We start from the raw sequence: 13681 nt of genomic DNA, 5'->3' as shown, positions 1-13681 counted from the left end.
GGGATGGGCCTAGAACAAAATGGGGACTAGGCCTATATCAGGACCAGAATACAGAAAAAGGACAGTACCCTAATAATTCAAAAGCTTTCCATTCGCTGAGGCCCACCCTATGCCAGGTTTAGCACTCGGTATTACACCTCCATAATCCCCTTTAAGCCTCACAATAATCCTAAAGGGTAGATAGCAGTGTCCTCATTTTTCAGATAAGGAAACTGAGGTCCAGGGTGGTAAAGTCACACAGCTGGTGGAGTTAAGACTCTAGGATGGCCTCACTCCAAAGCCTGTCTGGGCATCACCCCTCTAACGGGGCAAGAAAAGGAGGGCCTTGGCTGCCAGCTCCGTGCACTCTGCCCCCTACTCCAGGCAATCAGCAGGGGCCAGGGGCCTGTCCCTCCGTTCCAGAGTCCCACTCCCACGGCCAGTGAGAACCAAGTCCAAGTACACACACGGGACGTATCATCAGGCTGGCCCCAGGAGCATGCGTAGTCCCTACCCGGCCCTCCCTGTCCCTGACTCACCTGCAACGCTGCCTCCTCTCAAGTGGAGAAAGAAAGGGAGGAACAGTGCCATATGGGCCTACAGGGCAGGTTCCTGCCAGATGGGGTAAAGGAAGGGGGGGTGTGTCTTCCAGGCCGGGCGCTGGCAGCATATGGGCACCCCCGGGCACCCAAGCTTCCAGGTTTAGGGTGGCTCGACCCTCCCCTCCCTGCTCTCTTTGGTGTGAGAGAGCAGCACAAACCCCACCCCTCACCCTGGGCTCAACCATGCCTCCACTCCTCCCAGGGCAGGCCGGAGACAGCTACGTCATAAGATCAGAACTGCACAGACACTTGTTTCCTGTGATCCCTCCTGACATTCCTTGCAGACACTGGGCATGTGAGCTCCTGGGATCCTCTATTCTATCCCTTTCTTGGCCATTCAGCCTGGCAATCCATACAGCCTTTTCCCTGCCTCTCAGACATCAGGTGCAAGTGAACTGGCTAAGAGAGATGTAGCAATTTGTTCAAGGTCACATGGCCAGTGGCCTCTCGGGTTAGGACAGAACTCTGGCCCCCTTGCTTGAGTTCTGAAATCTCTCAAGGCAACAGAGCAGCCCAGGGCTTCAGGCTGTGGGCCCCAGAGTCAGACTGCAGAAGTCTGTGTCCCAGCCCCACCAGTTCCAAGCTGTGTGACTGGAGAGGTGACTTCACATCTCTGAACTTCCATTTCCGTATCTGACTCACACAAAATACCTGCCTGGTACAGCTGCTGGGATGATTAAATGAGATAATCCAGGAAAAGCATCAAGCAAGTGGCAAATAAGTTTATTGTTAGTACAATCTAGGATGATGGGGGAAAGCCTCTTCATGTCATGAAAGGGCAAATACAGTGCAGTCTAAGCCAACTCAGGAACCTGTCATACTCATGACAAAGTGACATGAAGGCAAGAGCTAAACTGGCCTGTGACAAGAGAATCAAAGTCCACAGGGGCAGGAGGTGCCACCGTATTTGCCTTTCAATTATCTTCAGAGAGGAAATCAGGAGTTCCCTGGCCACCCGCCAGACCTAGGAAACTGCAAAATTGTTGTAAAGGTTTTAAAAAGTACAGGGACTTTATAAAGTCCACATACCCCAAATCGTAGTACACCCCTTGGTATATTTTAATGCTTCCAGCCACTCAGACAGGCTTACTTGAACATCCACTGCACACTCCAAGACACACATCCACAACCCTCGGGCCCAGGGGCGCCCGGTGCGCCCCTCCTCCAAACCCCTCACCTATCCCGGGATCTGGCCTCCTCCTTGGTCCGCTTCCCCTTGCGCTCCCTCCGGACCCCCAGCCCGGCCAGGCGGCGAGCCAGGCGGGCCCCTAGGCCCCCGCGCCGCTCGGCCATGGCGAGGGCAAGGTCCCGGGCACTGACTGCTCCGGGGCCGCGGGGGCCACCCGGATCTCGCTCATTTGCAGATATACGCCGCCTCCGGCACGCCCCCCTTGAGCAAACAGCGCCCGGCCCGAAGTCCGTGAGGGCGGGGGAGTGGGACCGATCCACATACTGCCCAAGCACCAGGGCTAGGGGGTGCGCTCTGCAGGGATCCTCTCCACCCCGGCTATCCCCTCTCCCCTCGACCCTCCTTCCCCGCACCCCTGCCCAGCTCCCGGGGACCCAGCTCCTGGCCCTGGCCGCGCTACGTCTTTAGGCCTCTGGAAGTGCCAGGGGACCCAAGTCAGGGTGCTGAAAGGCTTCAAGCTGGGCCTGCACAAGGTGGGCGGGAAAACAGGACTAGGAGGGTAGACCCAGCCCAGGGTCTTTCCCGCGGGCCCCCCCGGAGGAGGGGCTAGAATGCAAGGGCGGAGTCAGGGGCGGGAATGGGCGTGGTCGTGGGGGTTGCTTAGCTGAGTGGTTGGCTTGCTGGGCGGGGCCCAACGGTTGATCGAGTGGGTTTGGAACCTAGACGGTGATTATTGGTGGGGACCGACGCCAACCCTGCCCTCGCCCTGCTGGTGAGAGTGTCCAATGAGAGTACGTGCTCTCTCTGGGTCCTGGAGACCCTAGGGCACAGCGAAAATCTCGTCCAGTACCCTGGTGGGGAGTCAATCTGAAATCCACAGGTATGCCCCCTGCTGGAAGTTGGCCGGCTATTAATATTATGACCGTAGACTGCCAGGCTCCTCTGTCCATGGAGTTTTCCAGGCAAGAATACTGGAGTGATTTGCCATTCCCTTCTCCAAGGCATCTTCCCGACCCAGGGATCGAACCTGGGTTTCCCACATTGCAGGCAGATTCTTTACCATCTGAGGCACCAGGGAAGCCCAATAATAATTATTTAATAATTAAAAAACTGGCTTAGAACTTAACATTCAAGAAACTAATATCATGGCATCTATGATCGTGGCGTGATTTCATGGCAAACAGAAGGGGAAAAAATGGAAGCAGTGACAGATTTTCTTTTCTTGGGCTCCAAAATCACCGTTGGGCTTCCCAGGTGGCGCTAGTGGTAAAGAACCCACCTGTCAATGCAGGAGAAATAAGATCCTTGGGTTGGGAAGATCCCCTAGAGGAGGAAATGGCGACCCACTCTAGTATTCTTGCCTGGAGAATCCCTTGGACAGAGAAGCCTGGCTAGTCCATAAGGTCACAAAGAGTCGGACACGACTGAAGAGACTTAGCACGGACACAAAATCGCTCCTGATGGTGACTGCAGTCATGAAACTAAAAGATGCTAGCTCCCTGGAAGGAAAGCTATGACAAACCTAGAAAGCGTATTAAAAAGCAGACACATCACTTTGCCAATAAAGGTCTGTATAATCAAAGCTGTGGTTTTTCCAGTAGTCATGTAGGATGTGAGAGTTAGACCATAAAGCAGGCTGAGCACCAAAGAATTGACGCTTTTGAACTGTAATGCTGGAGAAGACTCTTGAGAGTCCCTTGGACTGGAAAATCAAACCAGTCAATCCTATAGGAAATCAACCCTGAATATTCACTGGAAGGACTGATGCTGAAGCTGAAACTCCAATACTTTGATCACCTGATGTAAAGAGCTGACTCACTGGGGAAAAAAACCCTAATGCTGGGAAAGATGGAGGGCAAGAGGAGAAGGGGATGACAGAGGATGAGATGGTTAGATAGCATCACTGACTTAATGGACATGAACTTGAGCAAACTCCAGGAGAGAGTGAAAAATAGGGAAGCTTGGCATGCTGCAGTCCATGGGGTTGCAGAGTCAGACATGACTTAGCGACTGAACAACAACAAATTATTACTTAATAATAGCTACTGTTGTGATTATAGCCTGGGCTTCCTATACCCCCATAGAGCAGTACCCTTTCCCATCTAATGCTACCACTCTCTCTGGGAGAAGGCACATTTTGGACACTTGAGGGGGTCCTCTGGGACTCCAGGGAGAAAGATCATCAGGAGGGCCCTAGTTCCCAGGCTCTCTCTGCCAGTTCTTCCCTACCTGTAGTCCTTGTAGGGCCTCTACCCCTTCCCCAAGCTTGGTACCCCCTTCGCTCTATGTCCTCTGGGATGACTGGTCCTTGACACACAGGGGGACATCTTGCTTCTGGGTCATGAGTGGACCCTGACATCCCTGTGTGCCTGCCTCTCCCACAGGAGGCTCAGATCCTGGCATATACAGAGGGAGATGAACGTGTCCCACCTGACCACGGCAGGGAGTACCAGCAGAGGGGGCACAGTGGCCTCTAGGAACTGGAAGACAAGGAGGTTGCAGGAAGCAGCAGACAGATATCTGGGCCGGTGCTGGTTCCGAAAAGAGTGCCCTGTGCCTGGCAACACAGCACCACAGTCTGCACCCTGCAGAGACCTGGAACGCTGGACTGTCCATCGGCTAGCTGAGATGGAGGGCCTGGTCCCAGATAGGTCCTAAACAGAGGGTGGAACTCAAACCCAGCCAGAGGTAGGTGGCTGCAGGCACCCCCCAACACACACACACACACACACGGTGGGCAGCATAGTCTCTTCCTGGCTGTGTCCCATGACCTGCCAGGTGGAGTGGGACGTGAAGTCTGGCAAATACACTCTGACCTCCCCCTGCACTATTGAAGCTCAAGAGGCCTCAATTTATCGTAGAGAAAATCCTTTCATTGCTCCGCCCCTGCCCCCTCCCTAGGGCAGTCCTGGCACCATGGCTCAGGCCCTTACTTGCCCTGGGATGCTGAGGACACCTTGACCTTGTCCACGTCCCAGTCCATCTGCCTCTCTGATGGCGCTGCCAGAATATCTAGGGCCCCCTGGTGCCAGCGGGCAAGGTAGGTGAGAGATGCCAGGGGCAGGTGGGTGTGAGCCAGGCCGCAGGGCCGTGGGGCGTGCAGACGAAGGTGCAGCTTCAGGTGAACGAGCTGGGTGAAGCGACTCGGGCAGACACTGCACTGGAAAGGCCGGGCGCCCGAGTGCAGGCGCAGGTGGGTCTTCAGGTTGCTGGAGCTGCTGAAGCGCTTGTCACACATCTGATGGGATAGGCACTGGTATCAGCTCTGCCTGCCTGGGTCACCCAGGATCTCTGCTCCCCACTCCCCATCTTCAAAACACCCCCCCCCCCAAGACCACCACCTCCCTGTGATGAGGCCTGGAAGCTTTCCCCCATGACTCCTCCCTGGGACCATGGTATCTGGCACATTGGAGCCAGGCAGCCTGGGTTAGTATCCTGGTTCTTCTGCTCCTTGCATGACCTTGTACAAGAGACCTCCCCTTTCTGAGCCTTGCTCTGTTGATGGCTGACATAGAGTATTAATACCTAATCTCGTAGGCATGGAAGACTCAATAACATAATCACATAGAACCCTTAAGCGTGGGGCTGCAGCTTCTGTGCATGCAATTAACATTTACTGGGAGCTGCTGCGTGCCAGGAGTTGGTCTTATGTAGTCTTCTTCAGGACTGGAGAGTCGGGACTAAGCACTACTTCTGTATTAACAGGTAACATGCAGAGGCTTAGAGGAGTGAGGCCAGTAGACAAAGCTCACACAGCAGATTGGAGGCAGAGCTAAGATTTGAACCCAGGTAGCCTAGACTGTCACCATTATGCTGCTTTCGTTCCTGCCTCTGTAAAACAGGGAAAGAGTTCTGGCCCTTCCAAACTCCCTGGAGACTTGGTGAAGCTCAAAGAGGGAGGGAGCTAACACTGAGCTGATGTTATCAGTAGAGTTCATCGACTTTGCACACACACTAGCATTAACTCCTCCGCCGATGCTGGGAAGTCGCCAATGGGTGTCCGCTCCCCAGGACCTCCAGCTTCATTCTTCTCCACCCCTAGACACATGTCGCTATTCTCCCCTCCAGGCCCAGGGAGTGTCCTCCAATAGCGCACATTGGCCCTTCCCTTTCCCCTCCCTCCCCGCCCCCACCCCTTGCCTCCTGCCCTAGCTCCATTTGCTCAGGACAGTGGAGGAATGGAGGCCACAGGTGCCATCCCCCAGGGGCCTAGAACTCCTCCCCAGCCTGCAGGAGGACAGGGGAGGGGGTGGAGGGTCTCACCGGGCACTCGTGGGGCCGCTCCCCAGTATGCACCAGGTGGTGCTTCTGTAGGTGGGCGAGCTGGGTGAAGCTCTTCTGGCACAGGGCGCACTGGAACGGGCGCTCCCCGCTGTGCACTCGCAGATGGACCTGAGCCAGGCATGGGAGAAATGCTGTCAACCTCCCAGAGCCCCCGGTTAGGGCCAGGGATCCTCCTCAAATCTCTACCTGCATCCCCGCAGGACCCCTTTTTGGCATCAAGGCCTTTCAATCTCCCTGCCTCCGTATCACCTCCCTGAAGGCCAATCTACCATCCCCCAGGCTCCCCTTGCGCTCTGCTGCCCTGTGGGAGGGAAGATGGAGATGGCTGTGATCAGCAGGCCAGGTAAGGGGTTCCCTATGTGTGCCCCCTAGATATATGTCTTGTGCAGTGCTTCTCAACCTGTGGTCCACAGACCAGCAGCATCAGCGGCACCTGGGAGGGCGTTAGAAAGGCAGACTCTCAGGCCCCACCCGCAGACCAGCTGAACTGAAATCTCTGGGGCTGGGGCTTAGGGAGGGCCGAGGGCTGGGGCCAGCTCTCCAAGTGGTTTGAGGCTCATTAACGTTTAAAAACTCATGCCCTAGAGGATGCAGAAGGTCTGTTCTCCAACAACCAGTAAATTTTCCTCTATTTCAGCAGGTGTCAACTTGCCCCTAACGTCAGATCTTGGCTGATACAGAGCTACGTCCGTGGTCGCCCCCTGCTGGACGATGCCTATAATGACGCCTACAGCACCCTGCTGTTGTGTTGGATCCCAGTTGAGAAAGGCTGGTTGTCAGGTCTAGAGTCACTAAAATTCACCTGTTCCGGACCTGACCTTTAAATAAATTAACAAGAGGAGGATTACCCAGGGGATCAGAGAGGATGACTCTTCAAGAAAGGGCTTTGCCCTAGCTATTGAGAGACTCAGATGGAGACCTGGCTGCACCCTTAAATCAAGGTAACCTTGGGAACATCTTTCCTCGGTTTCTCTATTTTTAGCTGAAATGAGATGATCTCATGGACAGTCTTTTGTGTGGAGAGGACTCCACTCTACAGATGTGAAACTGCAGGGCCAAATGGACCAGCCAAGGTCACAGGCCCTAGAGGCTGACCTGGAATTCCCTCTGCTCCAGGTCCTTGATTCTTGAAGCAGGGTGGGAAAGGGTCACCGAAGGATGCCCAGTGGGAACCTTGGGGGCCCGGAGGCAGATACCTTGAGGTTGGAGAGCTGCCCGAAGCTCTTACTGCACACGTTGCACTCATACAGGATTTTGCCGTTCTCTTTCTTCAGCGGGTAAGGCAGTGCTGCAGAGCCAGCCTGGGAACCCAGTGGGGCCCGCTTTCCTGCAGCCACCCTTCCAGCCCGCTCCGGCCCTGTGGAGTAGGTCCTGGCAGTGACAAGGCCCAGATTCTGGCTCTGGGAGGGTTGGGTTTGGCCGGAGTCTTGACAGGCCCCTGGGTAGGGGCGCAGGGTCTCCCCCCAGGTGCTGGGGTGCTCGGGCTCATTGACATTAATCAGCAAGCTGGGCACAGCCATGGTGGCATAGGGGGTGTCTTGGGGCAGCTTGAAGCGGGGGGGACACGGCATTGAAGGTAGGCTCCCACATGTGACCAGGTAAGGAGCGGGCAGGAAAAATGGGTAGGCAGGATAGAATGGGCGGAAGTGGGAGGAGAGTTCTTTGGAGCTGGGTGGGGTTGGGGGGCAGGAGCAGAAAGCCAAGGGGCTCTTCTTATTTTGCCAAGAATTTGGGGAAGAGCTGTTGGGAGGAGAGAAGGATGGGCAGGGGGCCCCCCCACCAGCTCTTTCTGTGTGGCTTCCCATCTTGTCACTGCTCGGAGGACACTTGGGTGGGAGTTTCTCACCACTGGAGGAGCTGGCAGGCGGCCTTGGTGGCAGGTGCCCTGAGCAGAAAAAGGAAGATTGTGATGGCTTGAAGTCAAGGTCAGCTCTGCACGTAACCTGCCCGGCTCCGAGCTGGGAGAGGACTCTAGCCTGCATGGCAGCTCCTTCTCTGGGCTTTCCTGGTCTCCCACTGCCCTTGCTGATAAAGAGGCTGGCATTTGTGCAGTGTGTAACCATTTCAGGGAGCGAAAAGGATTCAAGAAGCCTGTTAGACATGTAGGTAGAGAAGTCAGAGGCCAGTTGGATGAATTGGTTTAGAGATTAAAGGAGTGGCCTGAGCTGGAGGCAGAAGTGTGGGTGCCACGGGCCCAAGTAAGATCACATAAAGTAGATCTGCTGTGTCCAAAACAGTAGCCATCGTACACCTTTAAGTACAAAACAAAAACAAAAAACCCCAGCTTCTCACTTGTACTAGCCACATTTAAAAGGCTCAGGTGTCAGATAGCACAAGTGTAGAACCTTTCTAGTATCGCAGGAAGTTTTAACAAACTGCTCAAGAGAACAGAAGAGGAGGGAAGAATAGGAGAGAGGAGAGGAGAAGGAGGAGAAGGGATGAGGCGAGGGACAAGGAGGTAGCTCCGGACCGAATTCTGGAGCGTGGGAAGACTCAGGAGGAAAAGTCCAGGAGAGCTCACGAGGGAGAGTGAGGTGCAACAGCCAGTGAGGTAGGAGTTAGATGAGGAATGATGTCAAGTAAGATACTAAATGTGCATCAGTTTTCAAAAGTAGGCTGTCTGCCTGGATCCTCACTGATTCACTCAACCAACTTTACTGGGCTGCTTTACTCTGTGCTGGACACAGCAGCATGGTCCCTGCCCTCCAGGTTGAGTTGCATAAGGAAATGGTGTACTGTATGCAATAATCGTAGGGGTATAGTGAGATGGTCCTTTTGTGAAAGCAGAAACTGGCTTCTGTGATGTACTCGAGGTCACAGAGCTAGAAGGGGCAGAACCAAGACACCACCCCCCGACTCCCTGCCTCCCAAGCAAGCTTCCTGCCTTATGACACAGGCCCCTCTAGCTCAAGTGTTCTAGGCAGACAGATCACCCACCCTCAACTCCTGGGACTTTGGCTACACCTCCGCCAGATTCCACACCCATGCCTGAAAAAAACCACTGCCCGTGCCACACATGCCCAGGCCACAGCTCCGGGTCAAAATGTGGAAGTAGCATATACCTGAGGCTCCGTCCTCACCAGTGAGACTGGGCCTGCTCCGTCTCTCCTCCTCAAACCTAGCAATACCTGCCCCCACCTCCCACCTCCACCGGGTGCGGCCCCGTGCCCTGGGCTTGCTGCTGCTGCTGCTAAGTCGTTTCAGTCGTGTCCGACTCTGTGCGACCCCATAGACGGCAGCCCACCAGGCTCCCCCGTCCCTGGGATTCTCCAGGCAAGAACACTGGAGTGGGTTGCCATTTCCTTCTCCAGTGCATGAAAGTGAAAAGTGAAAGTGAAGTTGCCCTGGGCTTACGTGTGCTCAAAGCATCCTCCCTGAGACCCCGCGGGGCTGTTGCCAGGGTTGCCGACTGCAGGGCACACAGGTATAGGTCCAGGCCCTGGGGGCAGGCCAGCAGGGCAGACTTGGCCGGTGCCAGTGGCCATGGGCACAGCCAGCTGGCCCAGGACTGATCATGAGGATCCACTGTGTCTGGCTGTGGCTTGAAGGCTGGGAAGACCTGGGAGGCAGAGGGAAGGGGCTTGGGGCTGGGGACTGGGAGTCCCCTGAGATGGCCCCACCCCTTGTTTGGTTTCCAGAGGGGAAGGAGAAGCTAAGACCCGCCCCTCAACACACGCACACTCACCTCTGCCATGTCCATCAGTCAGAGGGCTTCCCCTTCCCTCCTCCACATTTCCTTTCCAAGGGACTTACACGTCCACCCCCAGGGTTGCCCTCCCCCTGCCCCAGAACCCCCCACCCAGCCCTGTCCTTCCCTCCCACCCATCCTTCCTCACCACCCTCATCCCACTCTGTCTCAGACTATGTGCTGTGTTCTCAATGGGTCTCAGGTGAACTTAAGAGAAAAGCCCCTCATGAAAGACTGTGCACCCCACAGGAGGGCCCTGAGCCTCCTCCAAGGCCCAGGCCCCCGTGACACTCAGCTCTGCATGGCCTGTCCCTTCTCATGTCCCACAGAGAGTCTGGCCCTGGGGCATGGCAGAGGGTCTCTGGCACCTCTGAGGGCACGTTCCTGTGAGGTCCTGGGGTAGAGGTGCTTAGGACCAGGAGAATCCAGGTCCCTTCAGATATTCACACACACCACCCCCCCCCCCCGCCCAGACTCCTTCCTAACCTCCTCTCCTTCCAGAAGCATCCTGGACTCAGAGATAGGACCAGGACCTCACATTACCTGGCCATCTTGGCAGAGCTGGGAGTCCAGGTGGGGGGACAGAGAAGCCCCTGTGCTCCCCAGGAGCTTGGTCTTGTGGCAACAACCCAGCTCTGGAGCAGGCTCCCCCTTCATGGCCCTGCCACCTGCTGGGAAGACAGGTCCGTCACAGCAGTGAAGGTCCTCCAAACAACAGCCTGACTTCCAGGGCCGGCTCTCCCCGGAAATCACTGTGTGACCTCGAGCTGGTCACTGCCTCTCCTGGCCTCAGTTTCTTTATCTGCAAAATGGGAGGGTTAGACTGGCTGACATGAAAGGACTCTCTCGGCACCAACATTTAGAAGCCAACGACGCTCTCAAGCAGGGCCGAGAAGAGGAATGAATGGAGACTCGCCAGTCCGAGGCAAAGGGTAGAACTGGCCTGATCCCCATCCCTGGGGAAGACAGGAGGGAGAGAAGTCCTCATGGAGATACTTCCAAGTGAGCTCAGAGATCTGAGGAAATATTCCAGACCTCCTCGGGGCCACAGGGAATTGAGAGGCTGGCTACTCTCTTCCATGCTGGGAGGGGCTCCTGTCTCCACGACTCTGTTAACCACCGGCTCCTCACCTACATCCTAGCTCACCTACCAGCTTTGGGGGGCAGCTGAGGAAGCCCCAGTGTCCTGCCACCCAGACTTCCCAGGCTCAGCTTCCTCATCTGGGCTGGTCTGAGCAAGTGGACTCGGGGTCCCCCGGTCCTGACTGGCCTGACAGGAAGCTGCTCGGTGACAGCTATCTGCTCAGTTAGCACTTCACTTCTCGGCCGGTCACTTCACTGAGGGTCATACAGCCCTAAGGCTCTCCTCCTTCTCCTCCTTTCCCCCTCTTCCCTCCCTAACCCCGGTGCCCCTCAAAGCCTGGCACCCTTACATGGGTGTCTCATTCCTCCGAAACCCAGTTTCTTCTCCCTCTCCCCTGACTCCTCCCCACCCTGCCCCAGGTCTCTAATCACCCCAGGAGGAGGCGCAGCCCGTGCAAGGCTCTTCACCTGGCTCTGCAGAAGTCCTCTCTGGCTGGGGAAGGAAGCCGCTGGGCAGGCGGGCAGCCAGCCTCTGCCTGTGACTGAGGCTCCCGTGGGTGTGAGAGGTGACAGGAAAGTGCTACATTTGAAGTTGCCACAAATAGGAAGGGGGGGGCTGGCAGGCAGGCAGGGGGCCCTCTGGGACCTGAGACATGGGCGAGCCGCCCACCAGCCTTTACCTACCTGAGGCCACGCTGCAGGAGTTTGGGGCCACAGGAAACTGGGGCTACCAGAATTTCAGTGTGGGGGATGATGGAGTGGGGAAGAGCCTTAGCTGTGACTCTCAGGGAACCCCGATGGCTGAACAGGAGGGCGATGGAGCAGGGCTCAAAGGCTGGAGCTGGGGTCCTTTGGGGAAGGGGACCCAGCTGAGACAGGGACGGGCAGTTGGCAGGGACAGGAACAGGCAGAGACAAAAGCAGGCAGCGTAGGAGGAAACAGAGAGGCAGGGGGGTGAGCAGGAATCTGATCTCGCACAGCAAAGGCCCTGGAGGTAGCAAGTACATCTTCCTCCTCCTCATCCCACCTCTGATTTCTCTGTCCTGGGAACCTTTTCTCCAATTTAGACAGAATACTGAGGCCCCCACTGGGTGAGGGATAAGTTAGAGACATGGCAAAATGCCTATGAAGCATGACTAGATATCGAAAAGGGAGGCCCCTTAGGCCAGAAACAGCTTTTCCAGCTGAGCAACTTCATCACTGCCGAGAGCTGAAGAGGGTTCATTTCCCCCGCCCTCACGTAAATCCTGCCCGCAGTTGGTGTATCCACAGTGCCTGGCCCAGTGGGGCCGCCCAAGCCTCAGGCTCCATCTGGCTGTGCCACCAGCTGTCATGGAACGCACAGGGACGTTTCAAACTCTCCGTGTGAGCAAGGGACATAGTATTCTGCTGGCTTGGCCCCTGGCCGGTACTCACTTGCACTATGGCCCCCTCCACTTCCTGTCACCATCGTCTACCTGCAGAACTGACCCCTACATGTCTGTATCTCAAGGACCGGGGCCACTCTTTACTTATTCTCATTTCCCATGTAGACACTTCCCAGGTGTTTTGGATGCCCAGCATCTGGAACTTTCTCTCACTAGAGGCTGGAAGGAGGCAGAAGACACATTCCACTATAAAAGCCAGAAAAGCAACAGGCTGAATTTTGGCCTCCCCACCCAAACACATGCTGCAGGCATGGACCAGACTGACCACATGGACCCATCCAGACTGTGGTCAGAAGCTGGCGGTCCAGGGAGGGCAGGTGGATGGAGCCCACTCTGTGGATGGTGCTACGTCAGCTTCCAGGAGAGCAGATTTTCAAAGAAAGGGGTCCAGGCAGGTCACACAGTCCTCTCTCGATCCAGCCTGTCCTCCAAGCCTGGCTCTGCAGCCTTCCCAGGACTTCTCTGCGCTCCTCCAACATCTTTTAAGGGAATTTCTCCTCTCTGTGTCTCTACTGTTGTTCTTTGCTGAACTGTGGAAACCTGGGCCCTCGGCAGTGAAAGCACAGAGTCCTAACCACTGGACCACCAAGGATTTTCCTCCTCTCCTTAAATCCTCCAGAAATGGTTTCTATAGCGTACAACCATGAATTCTGCACTCTACGTGCCCAGAATAGATGAAGCATCAGGCTCAGGTTGGACTATTTCGAGGATTAGAGTAGCGAGCCGCCTTTACAAACAGCTTACTGCATGCCTGGCACTGCGCTTGCCGTTGCTCAGTTGGTAAGTCATGCCTGACTCTTTGTGACCCCACGGACTGCAACACACCAGGCTTCCCTGCCCTTCACTGCCTCCCAGAGTTGGCTCAGACTCATGTTCAATGAGTCAGTGACGTTATCCAACCATCTCCTCCTCTGCTGCCCCCTTCTCCTCCTGCCCTCAATCTTTCCCAGCATCAGGGTTTCTTCCAATGAGTCGGCTCTTTGCATCAGGTGGCCAAAGTGTTGGCACTTATTGTGAAGCTAGGGGCTTCATAAATGTTCTCATTTCATCTTTTATTATCCCCATGATGAAGGAACAGAAGCTCAGAGAGAGTAAGCAACTCACTCAGAGACACACAGCAAATAGCCAAGTGCTGTCTGGTGCCAACCCTCAGACTCCACTGTCTCTTGGCAGAGTCAGCCCACCTCCACTGCGTCATTTCTGTCCCTCACGCTCTATTCACATGTGCCATTCCCAGGGCCCAGATCATCCCCGCATCCTCTCCTCCCCCTACCCCCCATCCCGGTTGCCCTCTCAGCATCCTTCTGATTAGCTGAAAGGAGCCTTTCCCATGGTGCGCCTTGCCCTCTTGGTTGACCAGAACTCTACTCCCGCCAAAAGCTACAGCCCTCCCAGCCTTCCAGGTCACAGCCTGCCTCTCCTCCAGCTGTGCTGCAATCAAGGGGAGCAAGAAGTTCACCGAGCGCACACTGGAGTGCCCCCCATCTCC

At 55.7% G+C, this 13681-nt stretch overlaps 1 protein-coding gene across 1 annotated transcript; it reads right to left on the bottom strand.

The window, feature by feature from the left end:
- Positions 1–4639: 4639 nt before the first annotated feature.
- On the bottom strand, positions 4640–10339 carry ZNF683 (zinc finger protein 683). The gene is made up of 5 exons (XM_068968513.1): positions 10226–10339; positions 9349–9553; positions 7191–7879; positions 5974–6102; positions 4640–4948 (listed from the first exon to the last, which is right to left on the bottom strand). The coding sequence occupies exons 1-5, from the start codon at positions 10337–10339 to the stop codon at positions 4640–4642; spliced, it is 1446 nt and encodes a 481-aa protein (XP_068824614.1).
- Between the last annotated feature and the right edge of the window lie 3342 nt (positions 10340–13681).

Source organism: Capricornis sumatraensis, chromosome 3 (assembly GCF_032405125.1).
Source record: "Capricornis sumatraensis isolate serow.1 chromosome 3, serow.2, whole genome shotgun sequence".
NCBI lineage: Eukaryota > Metazoa > Chordata > Mammalia > Artiodactyla > Bovidae > Capricornis > Capricornis sumatraensis.
The sequence above is the reverse complement of the archived record's forward strand: the minus strand, read 5'-3'. Positions and strand labels throughout refer to the sequence as shown.